Raw genomic sequence first — 27,532 nt, 5'->3', positions numbered from 1 at the left:
TCATTTTCACTCTCTCGGCATCAGTTGTTGATCATAACACAAGATGGCACAATCCAACAACAAGGATCAATACCGAGTGGATTATCTTCCCATTGATTCACACGGAATGATTGGTAATATGACCACCTGTGCACTCGTGGGCATTGAAGGAACCATCGATTGGTTTTGTTATCCTCAATTCAATTCAGAAAGCATCTTTGGAAGAATCTTGGATTGCCAGAAAGGAGGATCTTTTGCCATTCGAGCCCTCAACTACACAAAAAGTCAACAACATTATTGGCCTGATACGAACATTCTCATCACTCGATTCATGTCAAAAAGTGGAATTGGAGAATTGACTGATTTTATGCCATTTTCTGATAAGAAAAAGTTTTCAAATGTGTTGATTCGTAAAGTCACTTGTGTGCATGGAAAGATGACGTTTCGATTGTCGTGCTGTCCAGCTTTCAACTATGCTCGAGATACTCATCAATGTAAATTGGGAAAGGATCAAAAGTCAGCCCTCTTCACCTCACCTCATTTGAATATCATGTTAAAATGTGGAGGAGACGTGACATTGAAAGTCATTCCAATCTCATCCTCATCGACACCGTTATACAATACCAATCCTTATATTGACACAATCACTGGTGATGTGGTGGAGTGTGAATTCTCAATTGAAGAAGATGAAGAAGTCACTTTCATCATTGGCTCCGAGGAAGATTTAGCTCCCATTGCAAGTAAAGACATGAATGAGTTAAGCAATGAATGGATGAATGAAACCTTAGACTATTGGCATAACTGGTTGAAGGTTTGTAGTTTGAAAACATGAGCACCACTTGGTGTTGTTCCTAATGAGGCAATTTCACATGAACTCGAATCATTCGATATGTGTATGTCCTTTCTTGTTGTTATTCAAAGAAATGCACCTACAAAGGACGATGGAGAGAAACTGTGAGAAGAAGTGCACTAGCTCTCAAATTGCTTGTCTTTGAGAAAACAGGAGCTATCTTGGCTGCTCCTTCCACGTCGCTTCCGGAAGGTCTTGGAGGAGTGAGAAATTGGGATTATCGCTACACTTGGATACGTGATGCTTCCTTCACTCTGTACAGTTTCATGAGGTACGTTTCACTTGTCCAATATTCCAATATTTTGTGTGTGGTTCTTGAACCTTCAATCAACAAATAACAACAACACCACACTTCATCCAATGGCATTATATCACAGAATTGGGTTCATGGAAGAAGCTTCGAGATTTGTGCAATTCCTTGCTTCTAGAATTTCTGAAATGTCTCAACGACACAAACTCTCAGATGAGAAAGGTGCTCCTCCTCCCTTACAAGTCATGTATTCCATTGATGGAGAGCATGAATTGGATGAAATGACATTGGATCACTTGTCGGGATATATGAATTCAAAACCAGTGAGAATTGGTAATGGTGCTTACAATCAATTACAATTGGATATCTATGGTGAATTGATGGATTCCATGTATATATACAACAAGTATGGAACACCAATTTCTTATGACTTTTGGCAACATTTGAGATTTATCACGAATTGGGTCTGCAATAATTGGGATGAAAAAGATGGTAAGTGATTGTGTTCAAATGTTCTCAATTAAGGGGTTTGTTGGTTGTGAATTTTAAAACAACAACATGACAAAATTCCACACAATTCCTTACATGACGTTCTCTCCAAATATTACCAATTCTCCACATGGATTTGTTTTCACTCCATCCACAAAAAAGAGGGTATCTGGGAAGTGAGAGGAGGAAGACAAAACTTTGTCTACAGTCGAGTCATGTCTTGGGTTTGCTTGGATCGAGCTCTCAAAATTGCTCAATCTCGTTCCTTCCCAGCCGATACAGAACGATGGACCCAAGTGAGGAATGAAATCTTTGAACAAGTGATTGAGAAGGGTTACAATAAGGAGTTACAGAGTTTCACAAGTTTCTATGGCTCCGATACGTTGGATGCCTCTACACTGATCATTCCGTTGGTGAGCTTTTTATCACCTGCAGACACATTGGTGGTTTCAACATTGAAGGCCATTAATCGACCTCCAGAAGAGAATGGTCTTGTGAGTTCAAGTCTTGTATATCGATACATTGTGGAGAAGACAGACGATGGATTTGCTGGAGGAGAGGAAGGTAAGTATTGTCATAATGATGTATATTTTGAAACCACCAAATACAATTAATTACCACGTGATCTCTCTCTTCCATTAGGTACCTTCAACTTGTGTACATTCTGGTTAATTGAGGCAATTTCACGAGCATGTCGACATGGAGAATCTCATTATCTCCTTCAGGAAGCAAGGTAAGTTTTCATGGTTCATAAACTAGGACATTCATTCATTCGTATATGAATATATTCACATCATGATCATCACCAATCATGCACATACATCTAGAATGATGTTCGAACAAATGCTCACCTATGGCAATCATTTGTCTCTCTATTCAGAGGAGATGAGTTTCCATGGAGAAGCTTTAGGAAATTTTCCTCAAGCATTTACCTTCATTTCACTCATCTCCGCTGCTTTCAACTTAGATGCCACACTCAATATTGTCCAAAAGAACTTGACATGATTGTAGTGACTTGATAAGGATTGAAGGGATGTTGGGGAGCTCGAGTTCAAATTGTAGAAATAGTTGTTGTTGGCTTTCTATTTGGGAAAATCTTTGTCAAACTTTATAATAAATCGTGTGAAACATGTGGAATCAGATGTGTGGCTCCAAAATTGTGTTCATCTTGCGCTTTCAGCAATTAATTAGACTTTTCCTTCTTTGGTGCAATATATGAACGATAATAAAAGTAAATAAATTGCAAAATTAAAGTACCGTTGACAACATGGGAGAAAACCCCAGAATAGAATCCTCTAGTACATTCATTCTCCACTCTAATAAAGAACCAATAAGTGACAAGGAAGAAACCAGAGAATAATTGAATAATTTGTCCAGCAGTCAAAATGGTCTTCCATTTGAGAGTATATCCTTGAGCAGTTCTCAAGTAATAATAGTACATGATTGTGTGAATAATTGACTTTGATATAGCACAATCACATTCCAAAATCGTCCAAAGAAATTTTTTCAATCGTGACATTTTTGTTGAAAAATTAAGATATCATTGAGCTGATGTCAGCATCTCGGATATTTTGCAAAGAAGGGCTGACACTTACGTTAACCATCACGCACCACCATGAGCCAACAAGCCATGGATCCTTCATCCATGACCATGTAATCCAAATCATAATCAAATGATGATAAACATGAAGTAAAATCAATGGTTTCCTCTTGAAGACAATTAACATGGTATCCACCAATTCATAATACTTGGACAAGTGATAGATAAAAATCCAGAAAGCAACAGGTCCCGAGACCACAGGATGGTCATCTTGATTCGTTGCCGAGTCGAGAGGACAAATAGATCCTCGGAAAACTCCCAAAGTCTTTGAGCAGCAATTTTCAAATAAAGGAAGCATTTTCATGGGTGTGAGTTTCATAATTCCAATGACAAGTGTTGTTGAGGTCATCCATGAAGGAATGTTCACCAATTTTCGTCGTTTTGTGAAGGCAATGGAAAATTTTTCATGAATGCCATTTTTTGATGAATTTGAAATGTGTGAAGGTTCAAAGTATCACCACCATATTAGTTGTTAATTGTGCGATTTTGCAGAATTTATCATCACGACCAGTGTGAATTGAACAATGGTCAATGAACGAACATTCACACTTACCAGACTTCTTTGCACAATCTCATAGACAATACCGCACAACATGGAGAAGGACAACACAATTAAATTCACGTTATGCAATTGAGTGAAAAAGTACATGAGTAATCCATCCTTGCTCTTCTTATCGGTATTGTTGTTGTTGTTGGCCACACTTTTATCGGTGATCTTGGAGTTGAGAGGCTTTTCAGTTCCAAACACACTCTTTAATCCGTAAGAAAGAACCAAATAGACCACTGAGGCAATTAATGGATACTCCCAACGAAGCACCCATTCCACTTGCTTGATATTGAAATTGAGATAAAAGTCTTGAAGTTTCAGTAAAAAAGGTGAAAGGGATTCGAGTTGCATTTTTTTGTTTCTCACTCGTGGAATTATTTGTGCTCGTGTTGAAGATGATGATTCATGCAAACAACTGTGGAGCTTAAAGAGTCGTCTTCAAGGACTAAAAGGAAAACTCATGGATGAAAATTCTCCTGAATCACTTGTCAGAGAACATTAGCAATCTAGGAAAAATAGCCAAATTTTGGGGCGGGCTTGATGGGAAGTCAATTCTGAATGTTTCGAGCAAATCTTTAACAATGTTTCCTCATCACATGTCTTACTCGACAAGAAATTACGTTTAGTATTTATCTTAAACAACAGCAACTTATTTGATGTTAAGCTTGAGTGTAGAGAGATGATGATCCAACAATTGGCATACTCGCTCTCCCTCAATCTCGTCTGTTAGCAGCCAATTCACATTAATGTAGTTTGGTAAATCAAAGTTAATTTTGATACTTTTCAAAGAAATAGATTGAGGAGCGGAATAGGAGAGACAATCTTTTCCGAACTGTGTTTCCAAAAGATTTGAAATTATTTGATAGAGATTATCGGCAATGTCACTCTTGTGGTTGTTGCCACTCGAGGCAGAAATTGGGATTTTTCTAGTAAAGCTTAATGTGTGTTGTCTCAATCCGAGTTCTCTTGCTGCCTGTCCTGGTTCTAAGAGTGAGAGATCAGGTAAATTTGTATGTCCATTCGGTTTTGATATTAAAATGCCTTCAATCTTTTTACGTTTTTGGTTATCATTGTTAAACTCGTTCAACACAGATGATGAGGAATAGATGTCTGACATTGTACTCGATATAGGAGAGGAAATTTGAGAGGATGACGACGAAAGAGTTCTCTTCAATAAGTTCAAACTAACGTTCACTGAGGATACGTATGAATCAGTTTTGATCTTGATCGTACAACCATTAGGTGGATCGAAGCATGGTATTTTAAATTCTGATTCAATCTTCTTTTTGAAAAATGCCATCTTGTCACGCTCGCCATGAACTAACATGACGTTCTTAGGTTGAGCTGTACGAATAAGCTGAAGAATACCTTTTGCATCTGCATGAGCGCTGAAAGAGATTGGCTTCACTTCACATCTCATATCAACGGTTGTCCTCGAATCGATTTCAATCTTGGCATGCTTGTTGTCCTTATTACGTAGAACCTTATTTCCGACGGTGCCTTCAACACAATAACCAGGTAAAATTACCTTATTGTTCTCAGAAGAAGCCCACTTTTTAAATACCTCCAATGACATTCCAGCATGAAGCATTCCTGGAGTGGCAAACAATACCATTGGACCTGGCATGTCCATTAATGCTCTTTCAAATGGAAGGATGTTGTTAAAGTTAAATAGATTTCTCTTCTGATCGAATAGAGTTGTCTTAATTTTTTCATTTGTCCAATTAATATATAGTTGGTAGTAATAATTTGCTTTTTCCACCATACCAGCGGAGAAGTAAATAGGTACAGATTTTCCCAAGTTTTTTCTTTCCCAATATGTCTCTAATAGAATGCAAAGCTCTTGAACTCTTCCCAGAGCAAAAACTGGAATCAAAACTTTTCCCTTCTTATTTACAACAGTGTCATAAATTTGTTTACAAAAATCACGTTCTCTGCTACTCTTTGAATCTCTAATGGTTGTAGCATAGGTAGTTTCTGTAATTAACAGATCAGGTCTGCATCTATCAATCGTAGCACTTCCCAAATGTCTATCTGCCGTCATGTTATAATCACCTGTATATACAACACTTGCACCAGTCGCTAAATCCTTCACATAGAACATGGCTGCTCCTAAAACATGACCAGCATAATAGGGCTTAATTTCTAGTTCATCGTCTAATATTACAGTTTGATGTAAATTCAATGCCTGAACCTTTTTGATACAATTTTTAATATCCTCTGAGGAAAAGAACCCTTGATTAGATGTAATGTCACCCTTCCTATCTACCATCACTCTTCTATAATCCTCCAACAATATTGGTGCGATGGCCTTTGTTGGATAAGTCATATAAATCGGACCATCATAGCCGCATACTTCGGTAAAATACGGGAGGGCACCACAATGATCAAGATGAAAGTGGGAAATAATTACACAATCAATAGTTTGAGTAAATTGTCCATTCTTTGAAATAAATTTAAAATCAGGAAATCGTCTTTCATCATTATAACCCATATGCATTCCACAGTCAAACATGATGGTTTTTCTGCCAAGAGTAACGATCACACAACTCCGACCAACATCTTGACCAGCACCAAGAGGCACCACTTTGATATGATGCGATGATGAAGAAAGGGACATTTTTTATGTGTTTTCTTTAAAAATATTCAAATTGTTGGTATTTAAATTGATTTTCGCAATGGGTGAAATTGATAATGCACGATTCTATTCTCCAGTGTGGTTTGTTGCTCCGATGCAATTTTTAATAATGAATTATTCAATCAAACAAAAATTCCATTTCAATAACAAGTTGATTTCCAACATTTTGTTCTCACTTGAATCATCGTTCAAACCCGAATGGCGAATGGCGGTTGTTCCAACTACAAAAAAATGTGTCAATAATGGTGAGAACAAAACCCAGGTCTCCCAACCAACAACAACAACAAAGACAACGACATATTCCTCAAACGCAAACCAATGTAAAAATGAAAAAGGCACACGACAAGACAATATCAAAAAGTGCCTCTACAACTCATAGAAAGATCAATCATCATGAACATAACAATCCCGAACATGCCAACAATAATTCCAATTTCAACAACAAGCCTTCCTCAAGCCCTGTCTCAACAACTCATCATACAACAATATCAACGACATCTTCAAATGTAGCATCCAGTGATGTCAATACAACACGAAATCATCCCTTCTTCATGCAAGGAAAAGACGAACCTCTTCTCTCCGAATCTCTCCCGCCACTGGTGAGAGGCCAATGTCTTGGAGAGGTTTTTCTTTGCGTGCATTCCATAAAGTGGGTGTCACAGAAATATCAGAATTATTCAATACATCCTGTATGGTGGGGAAGTGAAGACAGAACAATTTCTTTACACCCACCAGAATTTGAGGAAAATTCTCATAAAGACGAGCTTTGCAAAATTGCAGTTAGATACCCCGTTAAAACTCCTGAGGATGTATTTAGGATGTATCTTTCCAGTAAGTATGAATATCTTGGAATAGTCAATTTCTTTTACCAGAATGGGTTTAGATTCAAAGGTTTTACCTCTGGTCATTGTTCAGAATGAAAATCAAGTAATTGCTGAAGCTTCAATCCCTGTTGTTCAAATATCTTCTTCAAATGCAATACAAAAAGAGTAAGTTTTGTTTTGAGTAATTGATCCTATGAAACACGTCATACGTATATACACTAGATGGTTCTCAGCGAAAAGAGGAACCGAGGTAATTGCAAACCTTTTAGTTACACTCGCTCTTGATTATTTTGTTCCCAACACTCCTCAATTAAATAATGTTAAAAAAGCGGTACACTTTGAGAATTCACCCTCAACACAGCTTAAAACAGACTCTGTCGCCAAAAAGGAGAACATGACCCCCCAACCATCCATTTCCAAACCTACTACCAACACTCCACCAACAACAAGCGAAGAACCTGTATTCCAAAATGATCCTCAAAAAAGTGCCAACCTTGACGGGCTTCTCCAACATGCACAACAACTGTCCAACGACGTAAATCAATTTCTTACTGAAGGAAATGTTCCTTTCATTGATTACAATGCATTTCGAGACATGAAAGACACAACAGACGACATACCTTTTTTCCTTAAAGACACTGAAGATGATGACAAGTAAGTACTATTATGTTAAGATTGTGATGTTGACATTGAAGAGAGTAGATTCAGTGCTTCAGTATCCACTATATCGCCAAGAGAAAGCTTTGAAATTGATCCAAAACAATCTGTGACATCAGAAATGCTAGAAATTGAGAATTCCTTGAACCAATTATCTGCTTACAACAAAAATGTTGCCAATCCAATGCCCTTCTATCCACCAAATTACCCTTTCTTTGTACCTCCGCCTATTCCTCCATCATCAACGCTACAACATACAACTCCCAAACCAACTACTGAAAAAGAGACCGATATGTATTTAAATCAAGAAAAAACCAGTGTAAATAGAGAAGAGCCCAGTAGTAGGAAAAAAGAAAGATCGCCTCCTGTCATTGCTCATCTCCATGCCCACATACATATGGACGAAAAGGAAGAGCAGAAAAAGCAAAGAGTAAGTATTTAAGTGAGTACTCTATTTTTTAAAACTGTCCATCTCCATTAGTTTGGTTTAATGCTCCATATTATCTCAGCAAAGCTAACTAAAAGAATAGGTGACAAAGACACTTGTAAAATTAAGGTGGATATCAAAATGCCATTTGGAAAACGGGGTAGTAGTGAACAGCAAATCATTGTTGTGTACAACCAAGACATTCGTGTCAACACGTATGAAGTGTTTTCCTTCTCGAATCAAAAAGTATTTCTTCCGAAATTTAGAGATTGTAGTCTAGTCCTTGAAATATTTGATGATTCTGACAATTTCTTAGGCCTTTCAATGTTTAGCTTGAACAATTTCTTTGAAGCTTTTTCCTTTGAACAGCCTCCCAAGTATTTATTTCCAGATAAAGAAGAACCCGTTATTGGACATTATGGCTCTTTCACTAGTACAAATCCAATTACTGATGAGGTTGTGCTTGAAATGAACTGTGTGTTAGCTTTTGGAACAGAAGCACAGGTGAAAGGGTTTGTTAACTCACAACGCGCAGCAATGACTATTCAAGATTTTGTAAGGTCATCACTCTCTAAATCTAAAGACAAAAATCATGTTGAGGAATATTCACAAGACGAAGAATATGACACTCAACATGAGAACTCAACTAAACCATTATCATCCACCGATCAGACACGTCCTAAGCAGAAATTGAAAATTGCTCACAATGGTGTGGAGCGCGACTACGAAGACCCTGAAATTGTTTTTGAAGAACAAGCCAACAGGAAAGAAGAAATTCCTCGCGAACATAGTCCACGCATACCCCAAATTCCAAAGTGTATACCTCTGCCAGTATTGTCATCATTGTTTATTCGTGTGAACAGAGCGAGTGGCCTCAAAGATGCAGCAATCAAGTGCGGTACGTATAATTCGCACATGAGAGCAGCAAGCCAAGTGGGAGTAAATCCATTTGTGGAGTTTGAAGACATTTCAAGTGGAAAACAAATTCAAACGCCTGTGCTTGCCTCCACATTTTGTCCAGTTTGGGACTATGAGTATGTGACTGAATTTTTATTAGATGAAGCCATGTATCATAATGTTAACCACGGCGAGTTGGTGTTTTGCGTTTTTCACAGGATCCCTCAGTCAAGAATTACCAGCAACAGTGCCTCAAGTACTGTTGAGCTTGGAAAAGTAATGGTTCCTCTTAGAACACTGTTGTCAAACAAGCAAGGAATATCTGGGTGGTTTGATATTCACTCTCATGACGATACCGTAGTTGGTACCATTGATCTGGAAGTGTTTTTCGACGATCAAACCGTTCGAAGTTTATTTGTGAATGATCCAAAAAAAAAGGTGTTACGGCAACCATACCCATATCCTATTTGTAGATTTACTCTAATCATTGAGGAAACAAATATTCCAACTCAAGTGTTGGAAGAATTAGTTCCATTTTATATGTTAGAAGAAAATCAATCCATTCCATGCTATCTGTTTGTTACGTATCGATTCTATGGAGAGCAAAATTTCACAGAAAGTAGACATTACAAATCTTCCACATCCATTTCAAAGACAATTATGCATCATAGCTGTGAATTTAAGAAAGTTTTAGATCCAAATCTCAAAAACACGATAGAGCAAGAAAAACTTGCCATTCATGTGTATTGCTCAGTTGATAATGGAAGAGATCAAAATGAAACTTCCATAAGAAAGAGAGCAAAGCTTATAGGTTCTGCATACGTTGACATTAACAATCTGATTGCTCATTCTGATTCTTCAAAAACCCTGTTTATCAGTGGTCTGTATAATATTGTGAACACCGAATCGGATATTCTTAATCACGGAAATGTGAAGATCAAGGTGAGCAGTGAGAGGATTAATTTTGGTGTTTCAGCAACAATGAACACACTCCATCAGAAACCACACATTCGAAGCAGTGGAACCCAGGCAAATATTGATATTTCTCTTCAATCCGACGATGAATGTTGCAGTAGCAATGATACCAAACAAGAAAATTTAATCAAAGAGCCTGAAATGACGTTGGAAGAAAAGGAGCTGCAAATAGCACAAGATGATGATGTACTGATCAAACAACCAAAAACACCTTCAAGAAAAAGAGTTGCAATAGAAACTACCTTCTCTCCTAATCAATCTCTCATTTCAAACTTGGTTGAAGAGCAATCAGTTGTGGAATCGCCTCTCTTACTTGATATGTCAAAACGACCTCTTAATTACTTGAATATTTCGATAGAAGAGGCAAAATTGACAAAGATTTTTCATTTTCACGGTATAAAGCCAGTCAATCCAAGCCCCTATGTGAAAATTATTTCTCCTAACCAACAAACGCATGAACAATCTGAGGATAAGGCTGTTGTCACAAGTGTGGTGCCAAATGAAAACGGGTTAATGCCATCATGGAATGAACGTTTTCGAGTTCCCATTTACTCTCAAATAGAATTTGTTTCCCTTCAGGTGTGGTCAAGAAACCAAGACCAGTTCGGACCAACCTTAGACACATTGATTGGATTTGCCAAGGTTGACATCTCAAGCTTGTGGTATGGTTTGAGAATTATAGACGGCTGGTACAACATTGAAGATGTAGAAAAGTCAAAGATAGTGGGACAGATCAAAATAGCCATTTCCCTTGACTCTCCAACCAAAGTTTCCTCTCCTCAGATTCGACACTCCAGCGAAATGGTGAAAGCCGAAAGATTTATGATGAAGAGTTTTGACAAGCACATTATGACTATAACGAACTCTCAGCCACCATCACTTCAACAACAACCAGAAGAAAACTTTTGTGGTGATCTTGTTGCTCCAAATGATTTGTTTTATTCGAGCATTGACTTGGAGAACGAAAAAGCAAAGCTTAAAAATTGCTTGAGCGACCTAGAAAACATGATTAACAATCATTAAATAAACTCTCAGCGACCAAAATGTAAAGCTTGTCTTGAGGTGTGTAACAGCATTAGACTACCATTACAAAAAGAACCAGACACAAACAACAAAGAAGAATCTCCAAGATGCCAGCAGTGGTGAAACACTGTCACCACTCCTGATACCTTGGACACCCTTCTTTGTTACTTGTTACTGAAGAGTGGGGTGTCATGGGAAGAGAAACTTGCCAATTAATTACACTAGATTGGTGAACGAGAAACTAGTTAGCCAAGAGTTGTCATCACAAGTGGTGTAGCTAATAGCAGGGGAAGTGTTGTGAGGAGATGATGGGTTTCTTCCGAAAAGCTGAAGATTTGGAGTGTGCTTTTCGAAAGGATTTGGAGTGTGGGAGTTAGTGGAGAGTCTACTAATTTGTTTTGGAGGAGTTCTTGGAGGAGAGGATGGTGTTTGTTTCTTTGGAATAGAAGCCAATCTATTTCCAGTCTTAAACTTGGATACCCATTGTTGAAGATCGGAAAGGAATGGCTTGACAGGCCAGAAATTTCCTCTTGCTTGCTTCTTAATGATATCAGCAATGTTGAACCAAGCAATTTGAGAAATTTCCTTTCTGGTTTGGGTTAAGAACTTGGTAGAAGAAGGGACAAAAGGAGCAATGAAGAGCTTGACCAGTTGTTCATTGAATCGTCCTTCCAGAAATTGGTCTTTCAAAAGATATGGAGAGCAATCGAAACCAACTTCCTCTCTGCCTTCTCTAATTGCGCAAGCAAACTCTTCTTCATCCTGGTTAATCTTTCCTCTCGGGAAGGACCAAGACTTGGAGTTGTAACCCTTAACGAGAAGGATGTTCTCCAAAGTTTCATCGAGAAGAATAACGCCGCAAACAGGAACACTAGTCTTGTAACTGATGAAGGATTGAATGTGTTCATCAACGCTCTTGCGGAAAGGCTGGAGATGAGGACAAACAAGGAATACTTGGTCAGCGAATTGGTTGAGATTGAATTTTGGAAGGGATGGGTTTTGTTCTCTATAAAAGTCGAGATAAAACCAAAAGGCTTCTTCGATCTGGAAGAATAAACGATCAAAGTTTTCGTGCTCTTCCTCAGGGCAATTCATGATGAATTTAACAACGAGTTCGAGAATAATATCGTCCAAAGACTTGGTCTCATTGGCAACGTTGTTGGGTTTCATCTTTTCATCTCTAGAGCCTCTTCTTGGAGATTTTCTTGATGGCGACTTTCTAGGGTTGGAGTGGTTGTTGTTGGTGCTGTTGTTGTAGGACATGATGATCAAGTGGTGTTGTAGTTAGTGATAATATTATATATAAACCGAAGATGAACAACGCATAAACTAAGAGAATGGGATGGTGGTTGGTAGAGAACAATATAAAAAACCAATGTTAAACTGGGATGGTTGTGATGATGATGGAGAGAAAGTATGGATAGTGGCGGTTGGTCGTAATAAAACTGCTACGAGCAAAAATATTGCGCAGATGCTCTTCTAACAACAAATAGGACGCAGGGATGGTCAGGTTGGAAAATTTTTTGAATATGGTTTTGTTCCTTGTGCGCCGCTTTGACTCGTTTAAATTGTATTCTTCAACCATCATCAAGACCACCGATGATGGGGAGAGAGCGAATCCCACAGTGCGATAAAAATAGATTGATGGGGATGTTTCGGTTGATCCTCCAGACAGCAAAACACAACTTCATCATGGAGCGCTTCTTGAAAATGATTTGAAAGAACAAGATTGAAATGCAAATTCGGTGTTCGGTTGCCTGTATTAGGAATTAAGGAATGAAGTGCCAAAACACGTGTTGAAGATTATTTTGAGGAGAGAGATTGTTGTTTGATGATGTTTGTATAACAACGATGATTGGAGAGAATGAGGAAAATCGACAGGTGCATGGTGAGAACAAATTCCCTTTCAGAATTCACGAATTCGAAATGGCATGCAAAAAATCCATTTTAGTCACTATGAATCTTGTATACAATCGTCGTTGTCCTCTTTTAACAAGAGTATTTATTAGTGATTTAGAAAATTGAAGCACTTTTAGGAAGAATACTACTATAGAGTTGTTGTGATCTCAATCAACCTGTTGTCGCATCAAAAGTGTACACTCCCAACCATGGACACAATCACAGAGCCAAATGTTTTGGTACTAATACTCCAGCCCACTCACAATGATGGAATGAGAGGTTACCTTCGAGTGATAGGATTGTGCCATTTCAACTCTCGTCAACTGGCCAAGTACAGCCAACAACTTTTGAGAGACAACATCGTTCGGGTTCTTGGAGAGATAACACTCCAGTTTGACGGTTGCACTAGTCAAAGCATCCTCGTATTCAAGTTGTGAAAGGTTTGGCTTGAAAAGGTCAAACACGCTGTGGAGATTGTTGCAATTCTCATTTTCGTTTTTGGCCTTTTCCAGCGTTTTTAATGATATTCAAAAGTAATGATTATCCAAGTTGAGAACTCAATTCACTGGTTACTTACCTGTAACTCGTACAACCATTCATCACTCTCGACGAAACTTTCCTTAATAAGATGATAAACAGTTGAAATTGAAGGAACAGTCTTGGACGAATAGACACTCTTTTCAAAAAGAATTCGATCTACAGGTCTTGTGATGAAACTCTTTCTGCATTCATTTTGAGTTCTTTCATCGATCAAAATGTGGACCTTCAATTGACTTGCAAGGAAACTCAAATTCTTTGCATTTTCACATGCTTGAGAAATACATGAGAAAAAACGAACTGAACTCGTTCCTAAATTACCAACGAATGAAGAACTTGTGGCTACTCCAATATAATACGAAAAGGATGGTGTGTATTGTTGAGCCATCAATGCATTCGCAATTTCAAGACCTTTAACTATTTTTAAGGCACATTCTTGAGCGACATAGGTGACAGGCTTTTGGGCATTTCTTTTGCTTTCTATTACAATCTTGAATTCCGAATTGGACACAATTTGAAGATTGCCATGAAATATCTTTGAAACAGAGCTGAGTGCAGAAATAATTTTGGGAAATGAATTACTAATTTCCTCATGTGAATAGAGAAGCAAGTAATCTGGAAGTGTAATGTACAACACACTGCATTCCTTGTTGGTGAGACCCATTTTGAAAACACCTCCTCCTCTCAAAACATCTCCACTCTTTCGAGATTGCGTCAACTCTGAGGCAGAACTCGCACTGGTCCTTGTGGCTATCTCTCGATTCGAGTTGGAGAGATTGTCTTCACTACCTCCTTGAGAGGGAAGCTTTTCGTCTTTCTTGTCTGAGGCTTGAATTGGAGTTGAGTGTTGTTGTGGTGATTCTTCTTCCTCATGATAAGCATCTAAATGTTGAAGTTGGAGAAAGACATTTTCTGGAACAAAGGATTTGATTTCTCTCAACCAATGCACAGTGGTATCAAGATTGGAGAATATAAGATTGATTTCTGAAAATACGGAACTTTTCAGGTGAATATTATCTAAATCCATGTACTTGATGAGTTCAAATTGTTGTCTCAAGAATGATATGGGTTTGGTAATGACATGACTCAAATAGAGACCAAATGCCAAACTCAAACATGTGATCAATACTACTGCTCCAACAGAAACTGAGATGCTAATGGTTGTAGTGAGTGTGACATCTTCCTCATAGACCACAATATAGAGCTTCCAATTAAGATTCTCCATTGTAAAGGTTTGAGTGGTGATCAAGTAATTCACACCAAGTGACGCTTAAATTTGTTTCATCAAAACTCCTGCATCTCGATCAGTGATATCAAAGATACTTAATGTACTTTTCCTATCGGCTGTCGTCGTGTTGATACTTCCATCCACACTCACCGTGCTGTTAAATTCCGTAATCAACACATAACCTCTCTGAAAGACAGAAACTTTTTGTAAAAAGTTGGAGAGAAGAATCAATGGAATGGTGCACCGATAAATTCCTTGAGGAGTCAACGCCTTTCCTTGTTTGTTGTTGGTCATGTTGAATTTCGCAAACAGAGTTGGATCATAAATCATGGAACCATAAGGAAGAGCCAAAGTACCATTAATTAAATAAAAGATACTTCCAAAGGCTCCCTTCGTTCCCATCTTGTTCGCAGCCTTAATGGTTGAATTATAGAAACCTTGTTGAAGAACCTCTGCAGGAGTGGGATCCACCGAATAATTCGTCACCAGTACGGAACCCTCTCCATTCACCATGTCTCGTATAATTCCAGGATACGGAGGAATTTGTAAAAGAGAGATCCAAACAACTCAATGACAGCATATCGTTCACTCGGAGTGGAAAAGAAATAGCCTGTCAACACTCCAGAGTTATTGTATTGACGAAAGAGGTACTCTCGGATTTGAGACTTGTTCAGGAGACCGTAGTTGTACAAATCTGCTCCGACATGGCTCACGGTTTTCAACTTGTCCAAAAGTTGAGAAATGTAAATCACAATTTTGTCTTGGACATTGGACACCACCTTGTCGGAGAGTTCCTCAATGGAAATAAACATTCCAATGAATACAGAAAGATACACGGTGATGGAACATAAGAGAATCAATGCCACGATGGTCATGATGACAAATACTTTGAGTGGAATACACGTCCTTGACCACAACAACAAGAGTGTGGTGTTCTCTTCTTGTTGTTTTTGCTGTTGTTGAAAGGATTCGATCCTTGTTGTTCTTCAGATTCCTTGTGTAACCGTTGATGCAAGGTCATTTCATCTTCTTGTTGTGGTTGTTCGAGGACCGAGTTAGTTGGGACCTCTGAGGTGTTGTTGTTTGGTGTTGATTTGATTTCATAGACCCTGTTTCGATGATGAGTGTCATTTGGGAGTACTCTGTTTTTGAAACGTGTCATTCAGTAAATGATGATTCTGTTCTAGAGTCGACAATGGTCTTCACAAATGATGATGATTTCGAAACAACAAGTGGTTGTCTCTTTTCTTTAAAATTGTAAAAAAGGTATTAATATGTGAGTGATGAATTGTAATGGCATGTGATGCTAAATTGTATTGGACTCCGGTTAAATCCATCACAACACATTGCCGTACTTGTCGCCAATAAATACATTTCCAAAAAAAGCTAAAGCGCCTTCACTTGCTTTCAGCTGTCTTACTGGTCCATCTATGGATTGAGATAGTTTGCATCAATTTTGAATGAGACTATCGCTAACAGGCATGAAGGTTTAAGAATTGGCAAATATATTCTTAATTCACCTTTCTTCCATGTTAAACAGAAACTTCCTTAGGCGGAATTTTGTATTCTGTTCTCAACGATTCTCCAATATTGGTTGATCACAATCATGAGAATTCGAGTGAAACATGAAACGACCATTCTTTGTTAATTTCAGAATAAGAAAACCTTAATAATAACAACAACACAATGGGAATGTGTGACAACAATACTAGTGGTTTGATGATGATCGTTGTGTGTATGCATTCATTCTGATTAAAAAACAATTTCAATTTTCAATCAACAAGGATGACAAAAGTAAAGACATGGAATATAGAGAAAAGTTTAAATGAATCTATGAAGGAAATCAGACAGACAGGTGTGTGAGAAATGTGATGATGTTTATATCAACATTGTATCATCATCAACACTTCTACACATTTGCAAAGTTCATTGCAAAGAGTTTGTCAATAATTGTTGAGGTGATCATCATTGGTTAAACAGAAATGTTGCTTTCAGCATAGTGAGTAGCTGTTTGATCAGTGTCAAGATCTTCAACAAGTCCATCAAAGTTCTTCTTTGTCTTTTCAAGTGAAAATTCCTTAATGTTTCCGTCCCTAGTTGCAACATAGAGCACATTGTTAGATTTTCCTCTACAAATACTTGTGAATGGTTTTCTAACCTTCAATATCTACAAGTTGAAAATGTCAAATGAAATTGTAGAGTGAAATTGGAATATTTCGACATTTCACACAAAGTGTTCATTGAATCAATCAATCAAGTGAATCATTGAATCAATCAAATGAATCAAAGAATGGATAAAATACATCAAAGAGAATGAAACAAAAAGTGCCACACATTTCACATTTCCCATCCATGAATGATCACAACAACAAAACATCAACAACTATTCCTACTTACACAAACAGTCTTTCCATGTTTCAAATCCCAAATTCTCACATCATTATCATCTCCACCACTCACTAAAATTCTTCCCTTCACCATAATATTCTTCACTTTAGTGGAATGACCTTTCAAATCTCTCTTCCATTCATCTCCTTCATCAACTCTATACTCCCTAATAATACCATCCCATGAAGCAGTAATGAGATGAGTGCCACCCATTCCATCCACATTCTTTGCCACAGCAATACGACACACACAATCTTTTGCCTCTTCCATAACCTTCATGCATTTACCAGTCGTACAGTTCCACTTTCGAACTGTTTTGTCTTGACTGCAACTATACATGTGAAATCCATCTTCCATCACTACAAAATCCCAAACCCATGAAGTATGTCCAGTAAATGTTAATAACAATGTACCATCCTCAGTGTTCCATTTACGAATGGTTTTATCAGCACTCGAACTGTAAATATAATCTCCTTTCACAGCAATACCAGTCACAATGTCGGAGTGACCTCTAAAAATTTGTAAACATTCTCCAGTTTCAGTGTCCCATTTACGAATATCGTTATCAAAGGATCCACTATACAAATGCTTTTTACCATGCAAGGTGAGGGAGGAGATGGTTTTTGTGTGACCTTTAAACAAGTGAAGAATGACTTGTCGTTCAGCAGCCCATGAACGAATATCTCCATCATCGGATCCAGTGTAAATGATACCTTCGGGAGAGGTAATCATGGCTGAGATGAATTTGGAGTGACCTCTAAATACAAAGAGACAAGAACCAGAGGGATCCCTATGAATTGAGTTGGATATGAGTGTGAGTGAATTGGATATGGTTAGATGTGAGTGAGTGAGTGTATGTGGAAATAGATGAATGTGTATGGAATGGAAAAAATTGACCATTGGAACAAATATATTAGGTGCGAGTGTTGTTATTGATGTGATAGTTGAGTAATAAAAGGTTTTGAAACGGTACGTGTCAATGGTCGAGTTAATGCATACACATCATGATGTGTGATGATAGAAATCCAAGTCCAACAAGGGTTATAACCGAGAGAGAGAGAAGAGTGTTGTGGATTCGAATCATTTGTTGTTGTACCGCAGATTGTTGTGAGACGATGAATAGATGAGCAAAATAAGCAAATGATGATGGAGGACAAGAAGTGGATAATGAAAAGGAGGAGAAATTGTTCCATTCATCGTCATCATGAGAGAAACCACACCCATCGATGGGCAAGAAGTATGAAAAATGTCAATTTTGTGTCATGACATCACAAAATTTGTTGACAATGTTTGTGAAATTACAAAATGACATTTCACAAATTTCCATTGACATTTCATCACAAAGATTTCAAAGAGTTGAATTTCATTGTAGTAATAAATTCAAGATCATGTATAACCATCAATCAAATGATTGAACACTACATACCATTGTCGAAGAGATGAATCATGACTTCCACTATACAGTTTTCCATTGAAATACTGAAGTGTTGAAATACTTTTGATGTGTCCAGTGAATTCTCTGCTTGATTCTAATTCTTCAGGAGTTGTGCTCTATACAAATGTGGAAGTTTTGTTGTTGGATTAGAAAAACAATTCAAAACATCATTCAGATCGTCGCACACAATGTGTGTCGAAAGTTTTTGTTGTTGTTGAAGAGAGATTTTACAAGTCCATCACGAGATGATGATGATGGAACATACGAATGGAACAATTGACACGAACAACAATTATGGTGATGGAATTGGGAGAGCGGAATATGACACGTGAATGAACATATGAGGAGGAGTTGTTGTTGATGATGATGATGATGAAGGGATGTGATGGTGGTGTTGATCATTTGGATCCAAATACATATTGATCAATTTTTGTTGTTGATGTGATGATGCAAATGTATTCGAGAGTATTCGAATCGAGAGTGAAAAGTGGTTGATGTTGATGGCCATAGGATGGGAGTTTTTGGTGTGAGTCAATAATTGTTGGTGATGTTATACACACGACAAAACAAGATGGTACTACGTACATTTTGACCCATTTTTTGATGCTCTGTTGACACCAGTCGTCAGTGTCAAGTGAAAGTTGCAGCAAGGATGTCAATTGCCTTCAATAAAAAACCAACAAATTGTGCAGGAACTGTTCTTCTTCATCCACCGGATACTGCACTTATTTGGAGGTTTGTGAAGATCATGGGGGAGGACAATAAGGAGAATATTAACTAACACTCAACAAATATACGAATCAACAGAAATACAAAAGTTTGAAAGGTGTGGTTGGCAAAAAACAATGTTCGGTTAAATTTATCATAATTTACTTCTTTCTGTAGAGCACCTTGTTAACAGCAGCACAAACAATATCAGGATCTGGGAAGCAAGCTCTCTCCAAATTCTCAGCATAAGGCACTGGAACATCGACTCCTGTGCATCTCAAAACTGGAGCATCCAAAAAGTCAAAGGCATCAGATTCCATAACTTGAGCAATAATTTCAGCTCCAATTCCGCAGTGTGGCCAACCTTCTTCAACAGTTATCAATCTATTAGTCTTCTTAACAGATGCAAGAATTGGAACCATATCTAGTGGACGAATAGTACGCAAGTTAATGACTTCAGCACTGATACCCTCCTTTTGGAGCTTGTCAGCAGCACCAAGAGCGGCATTAAGTGCACGACCATATCCAACAAGGGTGACGTCCTTTCCTTCGCGTTCAACCTTTGATTTACCGATTGGAATAACAAAGTCCTTATCGTTTAAAATTTTTTCATCAATTTCAAATGTTTGTCCATATAAAGATTCACTTTCCAAGACAATCACTGGGTTGTCATCACGAATAGCTGCCTTAAGCAATCCCTTGTAATCTTCTGCACTATATGGACAAACAACCTTCAAACCAGGACAGTTGGCATACCATGAGGCATAATCTTGTGAGTGTTGGGCAGAAACTGCTGGTGGGGCACCATTTGGTCCACGGAAAACAATTGGGCAATTAAGTTGACCTGCACTCATGTGGTGACCCTTAGCAGCACTGTTAATGATTTGGTCAATAGCTTGCATGGCAAAGTTGAAAGTCATAAATTCGCAAATTGGTCTCAAGCCACCGAGAGCTGCACCGACTGCAAGACCAGCAAAGCCCATTTCAGTAATTGGTGTATCAATGACTCTGTCACCTCCATACTTGTCAAAAAGTCCCTTGGTAATCTTGTAAGCTCCGTTATATGCGGCAACTTCTTCTCCCAAAATGAAAACTTTTTCATCACGAGCCAATTCTTCATCTAAGGCCTTGTTTGCAGCATCTCTGTTGGTTATCTATTGATATGATGTGAATTATTAAATGATGAATGTCGAAAAATGGAAATGCGGATGGAGATTGCATATCATACAATACGTTGTCATAATCATCGAACAATCGTTGACATCGCAAAATGTAATGGAGCCATATAACAATGCCATATTATGAGCAATCGTCGTCATCGGCAATAATGACCAATAAATTTGATGTGTTTTGGTCCAAGTAACACAAGATGAAAATCAATATATGATTTTTAAACACGTAATGAAATAGACAACAATCATGAGTAGTAAAATAACATATATCAGCCGATTCGCGTGTACAGTCCATTACAATAATACAATGTAAACAACAACATCATTATCCAACGCAAACCAAGAACATCAAAAAGTCGGATCAAACTCTTCGTATTCCCACTACACAGCAAAACACAACCTCATCATCAACTTACCTGAACACAGGCTGTACTCTTTGTAGAGAAATTTCTCTGAATACGATTACCACCCAACAAGACTTGTTTGTTGTTGTATCTGCGAAGGAGAGAAGAAGCAGCGGATCTCATTTTTTCAAGTTTTCGATTTTTGTGTGTTTCAAAAGAAGAAGAAGCACAAATTGATGATGAGGCTTCATTGCGATCTCTGGAAGCCGGCCTCTAATCAACTTGTAGTCTCGGCAACAACACGAAGAAGGCATGATAAGAGAGTTGTTTCATTTGGTAATATAGTTCTCTAAGAATATACCATAAATACCTTGTAAACTTGGTGTCAGTGAGCTAGCGGGCCAAATATGAACGTGTTGATTATTGTTGCTTGTTTCATGACAATAATATCAAACTTCTTCTGTTGCTAATAATGCCTGCCTGCTGTGTGCATCAACAAAGAGAAACACATTTGGAACTCTTGACAAAATAATAAATATTGCCCAATTTGATCTTGAAGATGGCAAAAGTTGAGAACACCTTAAGAGTAGGCAGCCTGGGATATCAAATCCCTACTTTGCATTCAAACAACTGGATATATGCAGCACACAATAAACGTTAAATGAATTGTTCATTCTCGTTCTATGAAACGCACCAAATCACCAAAAGTTCGTTTTTTCCAAACTTTGACAATAAATCTCCTTTTCTCGAAATTCAACCCTCATTCTTCCGCAAAATCGGTCTAATAATCAAATCGTCAGCACAACAACAATAAAAGCAGAAGTGCAGACTTCCAACCACCTCCTGATCTTCAAATGAAAGTTGTGGAGTTGCTGTCGTTTCAAAGTTTCACTTTCACTGACCCCACATGTAATGTACCAAACCGAGTAGTTGCTTCAAGCAGTCTAATGGCGCCATCATCCTCTCCACGAGAGTCATTCCGAAAAACGACTTTCAATCGCTCATGATTGTGGAGAGAGGATTTAAAAAAAAAATTGCAATCGCATTTTTTTGAAGTTGAACAAGAGCAGCACGAACTGCAGCACAACGGTTGAAGAAAAGCACGACAACAGGAACATTGGTTGTGATATTCAGCAGCAGAAGCAGCAGCAGCACTGGCAGTAGTAGTATTCCAATCAGTGTTCAGAGTTATCGGACAACATTTTCCACGCAGGCACACAATAGTAGTACTGAAAGACTCTTTTGTGCAACATTTTGACTTTTGGAATTTTTACATTATCGGTTCATCCATAGTTGTTGAAGAAAACTTCATTGACCAAACTGATTTCAACTCATCGTCCATATTATATCCTTCATCAATAATAACAACAACAAACACAAATGATGATGGAACCGTTTTCTAATTGCGAACAAGTCTCTTCCTTCATGGATAATAATCATCACCATCATTTACACCATCCTCATCATCATCATCCTCACTCCTTTAATAGCAACGAGGATCCTATGAACAGTCTCTCTTTCGTTACGACGACAACATCTTCTCCATCGTCCATGGAATCACTCAGCTGCGATGATCCAAATTCAATTTTACCACTTAATCATCACATCATGACCAACGACAACAACATTGAAGAAATGAATAAGGAACACACTTTTGAAACGATAATAATACCATCGGAAAAGTATTGCAAAGAAGAACAAAAGGACTCTATTCGGGTAGAGCCTTGTTGTGAACCATTATTAATTCATGAAACTTTTGAACCTTCGTCGCTCACCTTTGAAACACCTCGTGAAGAAGAACAAACAATCTGTACTTGCAAAAAGTATCGTTTTAACGCCTCCGTATATGGGTTTTCAAAAAGCCAATATTATGACTATTCAGACGATCTTCTTGGTCTTAAGGAAGAAGATTTAAATTTAGGAGAAGACTTTTACTTTTATACCAACTGCACTCTGGGAGTGTCGGATGGCGTTGGAGGATGGTCTTCTTATGGAGTTGACTCGTCTCGAGTGAGCAAAGACATTATGAATCACTGTAAATATTTTGCAATCGAAAAGGAGCATTTCCCTAATTCAGAACATTCGTCGTTAACGCCTCTAAACATTTTATCAAAAGCATACTACAAAGAAGTTGAAGTATATGAAAATTTGAAAATTAACCAACCTCTTGGAAGTACCACAGCTTGTGTGCTTCATATGGACGAAATGTCTGCTGCTCTAAGTTATGCAAATTTAGGAGATAGTGGTTTTATCGTGTTAAGACGAAGTAGTAGTGACAATCAGCAACGAATAATATTTACTGCAAAGGATAAATGCCGTATCATTAATGGCTTGGGCAAGGCTCCTTATCAATTAAGCTTTTTACCTCCAAGTTTCATTCAGACGAACAACTATTTCAACGACAAGCCAACAGATGCAATGTTCGAAGCTAATATAATATCGCTTCAAGAGGGAGACATTGTGATCATGGGAAGTGACGGCCTTTTTGAGAATATTAAGATGGATTACTTGGTTGAGCTCGTCAATGACCTTTTTCCACCAGGAAAACCTCATAATGATATGAAATTATTGTCAGAAGAACTAGCTAATGAAGCCAGGCGACGTGACTGCAAACAAGATGATATTGTTTGCCTTTGTGCAAACGTGGTATATGAATAATAATAAATTATTTCAATTATTTCAATAGCGATAAAAACATTTAATGTTGGTTGATTGTTTCTGTCAAGAACAGAGTTAAGTAAACGAATCTTCGCCAAAAAACAAATCATCCAAATCTGATTGTTGGGATTGCTGTGTTGGTTGTTGTTGTGGCTGTGGAGGTGGTTGAATAGGTTGTAAAGGTTGCACAGGCATTTGAGGTTGTTGAAGAGGAATAGGCATAGTTGGCATCTGTTGTTGCCTTTGTTGTTGAGAAAGCAATGATTGAGCCAATATGTTCAAAGGAGGCTGTTGTTGAAGATTGGTCATGTTTGCTGCTTGATTATTGGCAATGCCTTGACGCTGTTGAAGAAGTTGCAAGATCAAATTTTGCTGAGAGGCCTGTTGTTGTGGAGTTAAGGGTTGAGAAGTTGGTTGGATAGGTTGTTGTGGTAGGCCAGGGCGTTGAATAGATGCACTTCCATTTCCATCAGCAGATTGATTGTCACTGATCATTTTTCTGAGTTGCAAAGCACTGACGAATGGATTGCTCTGAGGAATACCAACAGGACCGTTTGTTTGTGTAGGGTTATTGTTAGGAACAGAAGGTGGGATTGAGCCAGCATTTCGTTGCTGATACTCTTGTATGGATTTCATCAAAAAGGCAAGTTGTTGTTGCGTAAGGCCTAGAAGGGGTTGTTGTGCTTGTTGTTGCGGTAGCTGGTTTGGTATTTGATAACCAGGTTGTTGACCTTGTTTTTGCTGAAGTTGCAACAACTGCTGTGGAGTAATTGCGCCGCTCTGTAGCTGTCTTTGAAGTTGGTTCAGTTGTTGTGCTCTTAACATGTTGTTCACATTGTTTTGAGGCATTTGTCGATTGGGAGACATTATTGGAGGTTGTTGTCCTCTTTTAGAGTTTTGATTGGCTGCATTTCTTTGAGCGTTTAGTGCCATTGGATTCATGGATGTTTGCATCATGTTCATTCCAATACCAGAAAGATGTACTCCACTGACATTGTTCACTTGCATTCTTAGGTTGTTCTGCTGAGATGTTGGTTTTTTCAGCTGTTGTGTTTGTTGTTGCATACTTGGTTGAGAGACAGCTTTGTTGGATTTAGAAGAGGTTCTTTTCTTTTTGTCAACATATTCCTCTTCTTCTGAGCTAAAGTCTTCGTCATCATCGTCTTCATTTTCATACTCCTCTTCATCGTCATCTTCATTTTCATCCAGAACAAATTCCTCATCGTCTTTGTTTCGTTTTTCGTCATCTTCTGCTGATTCTTTATAAGATTTCCTTCTTCTTGGCCTAAGACTACGCTTTTCATCGCCTCCTTCTCCGTCTTCTTCTTCTCCAAATACAGAAAAGTTAATATTTTTAACAGCTCTACCACTTCTCAATTTGGTTGTGTGAACATCGTTAGCTTCAGAGCCTTCAGCTGCACTTTGGTCTGCCAAGGGAGCCTCTTCCTTTTCATGTTCAATTTCTTCCAGAAGAGCCTTTGTTTCGAGTTCGTGTTGCTTTTGAAGTTCTCGATCCTCTTCTTCTCTTTCTCTCGCTCGTCTCACTAACATATTCTCTCTATCCTGGCGTTTCTGTTCAATCTTTCTAGTGTCTTCATTGTTTTTCAAATTTCTTATCACAGTTTCGATATATTCCACAAGAGATGCTTTTTCTTCTGATGATTCATTCTTAGACTTAAGTTCTTCCAAGAACTTTTCGAATTCTTCAACGGATGAACATTTAAGTTCCCAAGATCCATTCGATTTAGAAGAAGGAGGATGTTCAATGTAGAGTCTTCCAATGTGGTCACCAAAATACCAATATTTTACACCCTTTTCCTTTGCAATGGGTTCAAACAGCATGCCCAGACCATAATGATTCCTTGAATAATCGATAACTCTCTGATTTGTATCAAACTTCCAATCCAAAAGAGCTTTGAGAATAATGAGTCTCCATTGAGGAGAAATCTCGTCATATGTGGTGAGTAATAATGGACTAACTTGCCACAGTCTATAGTTTGGTTGCAGAGTATCAATCTTGTTTTTCAGGACTGTTTTCCACCTTATGGAAGCAGGATCCAGCAAAGCATGTGATTTCCGGTCCAATGCAGGGCCCTTAATCAATCGAATGATGAGATCTGCCATTAAACCATTACACAATTCTGGATGCAGTAATGCATCCTCAAATTCATCATAATCAAATTCAGCAATTTTTAGTACAGGCCTAAGAAATTCCAATGAAGTAAAAACGTAAGGAAGCTCCCACATGCTATTTAAAATTTCTTTTGGAGTCCTTGTTTCAGATTTTTCGTACTTCTCAACTTGAAGTTTTTCCTTATCGGCATCCTTTTTCCTAGATGTTTCTTCTGGAAGTAATTCTAATTGGGCCTGTTTTACAGCATTCGAACAGTCTTTGACAAATTCCTGCACTTCACTTTGTGTATAGCAGTTGTATTTCAAATAAATAAGCTCATTATGACCATCAAAGGTCGTAATGTTATCAGTATAATTTGTATGTTGATACTTTCTCAGGAATGGAAGCCCCTCCCTATAAATTTTGGATACAGCATCTGGAATACCTTCGTCAGTAAAGAGAGGATCTTTGAAAATTAAAACATTTGACGGTTCTTCATCACTTTCTTCTTCCTCTTCATTTTCCGTTTCTTCCGATTTGATTTGATTAGATTTCTTCTTTTTAGTTTTCAATTCTTCATTTTCTTTCTCACTCTCTCCATCCAAATCATGTACATTTTTTGATGATCGTTTTCTTTTTGTCGTCAAAGAATCTTCTGTCTTTTCTTCCTTTTTCTTTCGGCCTCTCTTTTTGGTAGATTGGGATTCGTTATCTTCTTCTGGATTTACAAACTTTCTCTTGTACTGGGTACATTTTTCAGCATTGGGAAGAAGCTCAATCAGATGTCTTACTTTAGAATTTGACAAACCATAATATTCTGGACCTGATACAGTGCATGTCTTCATGCTCTTATTTCTAGATTCTTGTACGGTCTTAATTACTGCTGACCAGGCACCACTTGGTGTTGAAGAGGTATATGAAATTGTGTCGTCAGAGGGAGTAATCTTGAAAATAGGTGCATCATCTCCTTCCAAAATTTCACATGTATAGATGGCTTTAGCTCCTGGATTTTTGTAAGACATGTAATTTTTTTCAGCTTTGTATCCAATAGGGAAAATATATCTGTCGTTGTGATAATTTGGATTATTATACTCAATTCTTCCAAGTGAAACGACTTGTGACGTGCCAAACTTTACAGGAAGCTGTGCATCGGGAGGAATATTAGGATCTACTACCATAGTATTTTTGGGTTTTCTTGCTCTTCTTTTTTTCTTTTGTTGTGTAGGCTCCTCTGAAGCTTCGTCATTTTCGTCATCGTTTTCGCCTTTAGAAATGCTACTACTCGCGACAGTAGTGTCCATATCTCCTAATTTGATGGTTACCTTGACTTCTTTTGTATCGGATTTCTTTGACTTTCGTTTAGTACTCGATGATTTCCGCTTTTTTGTGGATTTTTGCTTCTTTTGTGGTTTTACTACTTCATCTGCGGATGCTCCTGATTTATCGGTTTCACTCTCATTGGCAATCCTAAGCGAAAAATCCTCATCGTCCATATTTTCTTCTTCATTACTGAATTCACTGGGGTCGTCTTCCATCATCATGATGATGTTTAAATATTACAAAAAAAAGAAAATTGAGCAGATTTCGGCAAACTTGTCGGTAATCCTAGGGTTAGATTTGATGATGTATGCGTATATTTGTTGATCGATCTTTGATGGAAATGTTCTTGATTCTTTTTTTCGCTATTCCCATCAACCTTTGAATACAAAATCCGAAATGAATTTTTTGGGTGATGATGGTGGTGTGGATTTGCGAAACGGTTTTTTTTGAGAGAATAACTTTTTTGCAAGAAGAGGTTTCCAGAGTTTTGGGTGACGTCCCAGTCTCTTTCGAGTCTTGATGCATCATAACTGATGAAAAGACTATATCTTTCACAAGATTTGGGGTCGTATCA

The 27,532-nt window shown here is 37.9% G+C and overlaps 11 protein-coding genes across 11 annotated transcripts; 3 read left to right on the top strand and 8 right to left on the bottom strand.

The window, feature by feature from the left end:
• Positions 1 to 43: 43 nt before the first annotated feature.
• FDP41_013313 (uncharacterized protein) lies at positions 44 to 2,573 on the top strand (the record flags this gene model as incomplete). The annotated part of the gene is made up of 6 exons (XM_044703930.1): positions 44 to 790; positions 901 to 1,100; positions 1,207 to 1,571; positions 1,731 to 2,132; positions 2,211 to 2,301; positions 2,396 to 2,573. 6 exons carry the CDS (start codon positions 44 to 46, stop codon positions 2,571 to 2,573), a joined length of 1,983 nt encoding a protein of 660 aa, XP_044565543.1.
• Positions 2,574 to 2,751: 178 nt separating this feature from the next.
• On the bottom strand, positions 2,752 to 4,066 carry FDP41_013312 (uncharacterized protein; the record flags this gene model as incomplete). Its single annotated transcript, XM_044703929.1, has 3 exons — positions 2,752 to 3,027; positions 3,164 to 3,433; positions 3,722 to 4,066. 3 exons carry the CDS (start codon positions 4,064 to 4,066, stop codon positions 2,752 to 2,754), a joined length of 891 nt encoding a protein of 296 aa, XP_044565542.1.
• Positions 4,067 to 4,364: 298 nt separating this feature from the next.
• On the bottom strand, positions 4,365 to 6,335 carry FDP41_013311 (uncharacterized protein; the record flags this gene model as incomplete). The annotated part of the gene is made up of 1 exon (XM_044703928.1): positions 4,365 to 6,335. One exon carries the CDS (start codon positions 6,333 to 6,335, stop codon positions 4,365 to 4,367), a length of 1,971 nt encoding a protein of 656 aa, XP_044565541.1.
• Positions 6,336 to 6,595: 260 nt separating this feature from the next.
• On the top strand, positions 6,596 to 11,156 carry FDP41_013310 (uncharacterized protein; the record flags this gene model as incomplete). The annotated part of the gene is made up of 5 exons (XM_044703927.1): positions 6,596 to 7,184; positions 7,237 to 7,342; positions 7,400 to 7,831; positions 7,880 to 8,264; positions 8,316 to 11,156. 5 exons carry the CDS (start codon positions 6,596 to 6,598, stop codon positions 11,154 to 11,156), a joined length of 4,353 nt encoding a protein of 1,450 aa, XP_044565540.1.
• Positions 11,157 to 11,372: 216 nt separating this feature from the next.
• FDP41_013309 (uncharacterized protein) lies at positions 11,373 to 12,419 on the bottom strand (the record flags this gene model as incomplete). Its single annotated transcript, XM_044703925.1, has 1 exon — positions 11,373 to 12,419. The coding sequence occupies one exon, from the start codon at positions 12,417 to 12,419 to the stop codon at positions 11,373 to 11,375; it is 1,047 nt and encodes a 348-aa protein (XP_044565539.1).
• An 878-nt stretch (positions 12,420 to 13,297) lies between these two features.
• FDP41_013308 (uncharacterized protein) lies at positions 13,298 to 14,817 on the bottom strand (the record flags this gene model as incomplete). Its single annotated transcript, XM_044703924.1, has 2 exons — positions 13,298 to 13,558; positions 13,633 to 14,817. 2 exons carry the CDS (start codon positions 14,815 to 14,817, stop codon positions 13,298 to 13,300), a joined length of 1,446 nt encoding a protein of 481 aa, XP_044565538.1.
• Positions 14,818 to 14,862: 45 nt separating this feature from the next.
• FDP41_013307 (uncharacterized protein) lies at positions 14,863 to 15,333 on the bottom strand (the record flags this gene model as incomplete). The annotated part of the gene is made up of 1 exon (XM_044703923.1): positions 14,863 to 15,333. The coding sequence occupies one exon, from the start codon at positions 15,331 to 15,333 to the stop codon at positions 14,863 to 14,865; it is 471 nt and encodes a 156-aa protein (XP_044565537.1).
• Positions 15,334 to 16,792: 1,459 nt separating this feature from the next.
• Positions 16,793 to 19,240, bottom strand: FDP41_013306 (uncharacterized protein; the record flags this gene model as incomplete). The annotated part of the gene is made up of 4 exons (XM_044703922.1): positions 16,793 to 16,987; positions 17,218 to 17,998; positions 18,635 to 18,759; positions 19,229 to 19,240. The coding sequence occupies 4 exons, from the start codon at positions 19,238 to 19,240 to the stop codon at positions 16,793 to 16,795; spliced, it is 1,113 nt and encodes a 370-aa protein (XP_044565536.1).
• A 272-nt stretch (positions 19,241 to 19,512) lies between these two features.
• FDP41_013305 (uncharacterized protein) lies at positions 19,513 to 21,050 on the bottom strand (the record flags this gene model as incomplete). The annotated part of the gene is made up of 2 exons (XM_044703921.1): positions 19,513 to 20,505; positions 20,940 to 21,050. 2 exons carry the CDS (start codon positions 21,048 to 21,050, stop codon positions 19,513 to 19,515), a joined length of 1,104 nt encoding a protein of 367 aa, XP_044565535.1.
• Positions 21,051 to 22,292: 1,242 nt separating this feature from the next.
• Positions 22,293 to 23,525, top strand: FDP41_013304 (uncharacterized protein; the record flags this gene model as incomplete). The annotated part of the gene is made up of 1 exon (XM_044703920.1): positions 22,293 to 23,525. The coding sequence occupies one exon, from the start codon at positions 22,293 to 22,295 to the stop codon at positions 23,523 to 23,525; it is 1,233 nt and encodes a 410-aa protein (XP_044565534.1).
• Positions 23,526 to 23,600: 75 nt separating this feature from the next.
• On the bottom strand, positions 23,601 to 27,179 carry FDP41_013303 (uncharacterized protein; the record flags this gene model as incomplete). Its single annotated transcript, XM_044703919.1, has 1 exon — positions 23,601 to 27,179. One exon carries the CDS (start codon positions 27,177 to 27,179, stop codon positions 23,601 to 23,603), a length of 3,579 nt encoding a protein of 1,192 aa, XP_044565533.1.
• Positions 27,180 to 27,532: the final 353 nt, after the last annotated feature.

The sequence above is a fragment of the Naegleria fowleri genome (assembly GCF_008403515.1).
Source record: "Naegleria fowleri strain ATCC 30894 chromosome Unknown tig17, whole genome shotgun sequence".
NCBI classification, from domain to species: domain Eukaryota; phylum Heterolobosea; class Eutetramitea; order Acrasida; family Naegleriidae; genus Naegleria; species Naegleria fowleri.
This window is presented reverse-complemented; position numbering and strand designations above follow the sequence as displayed.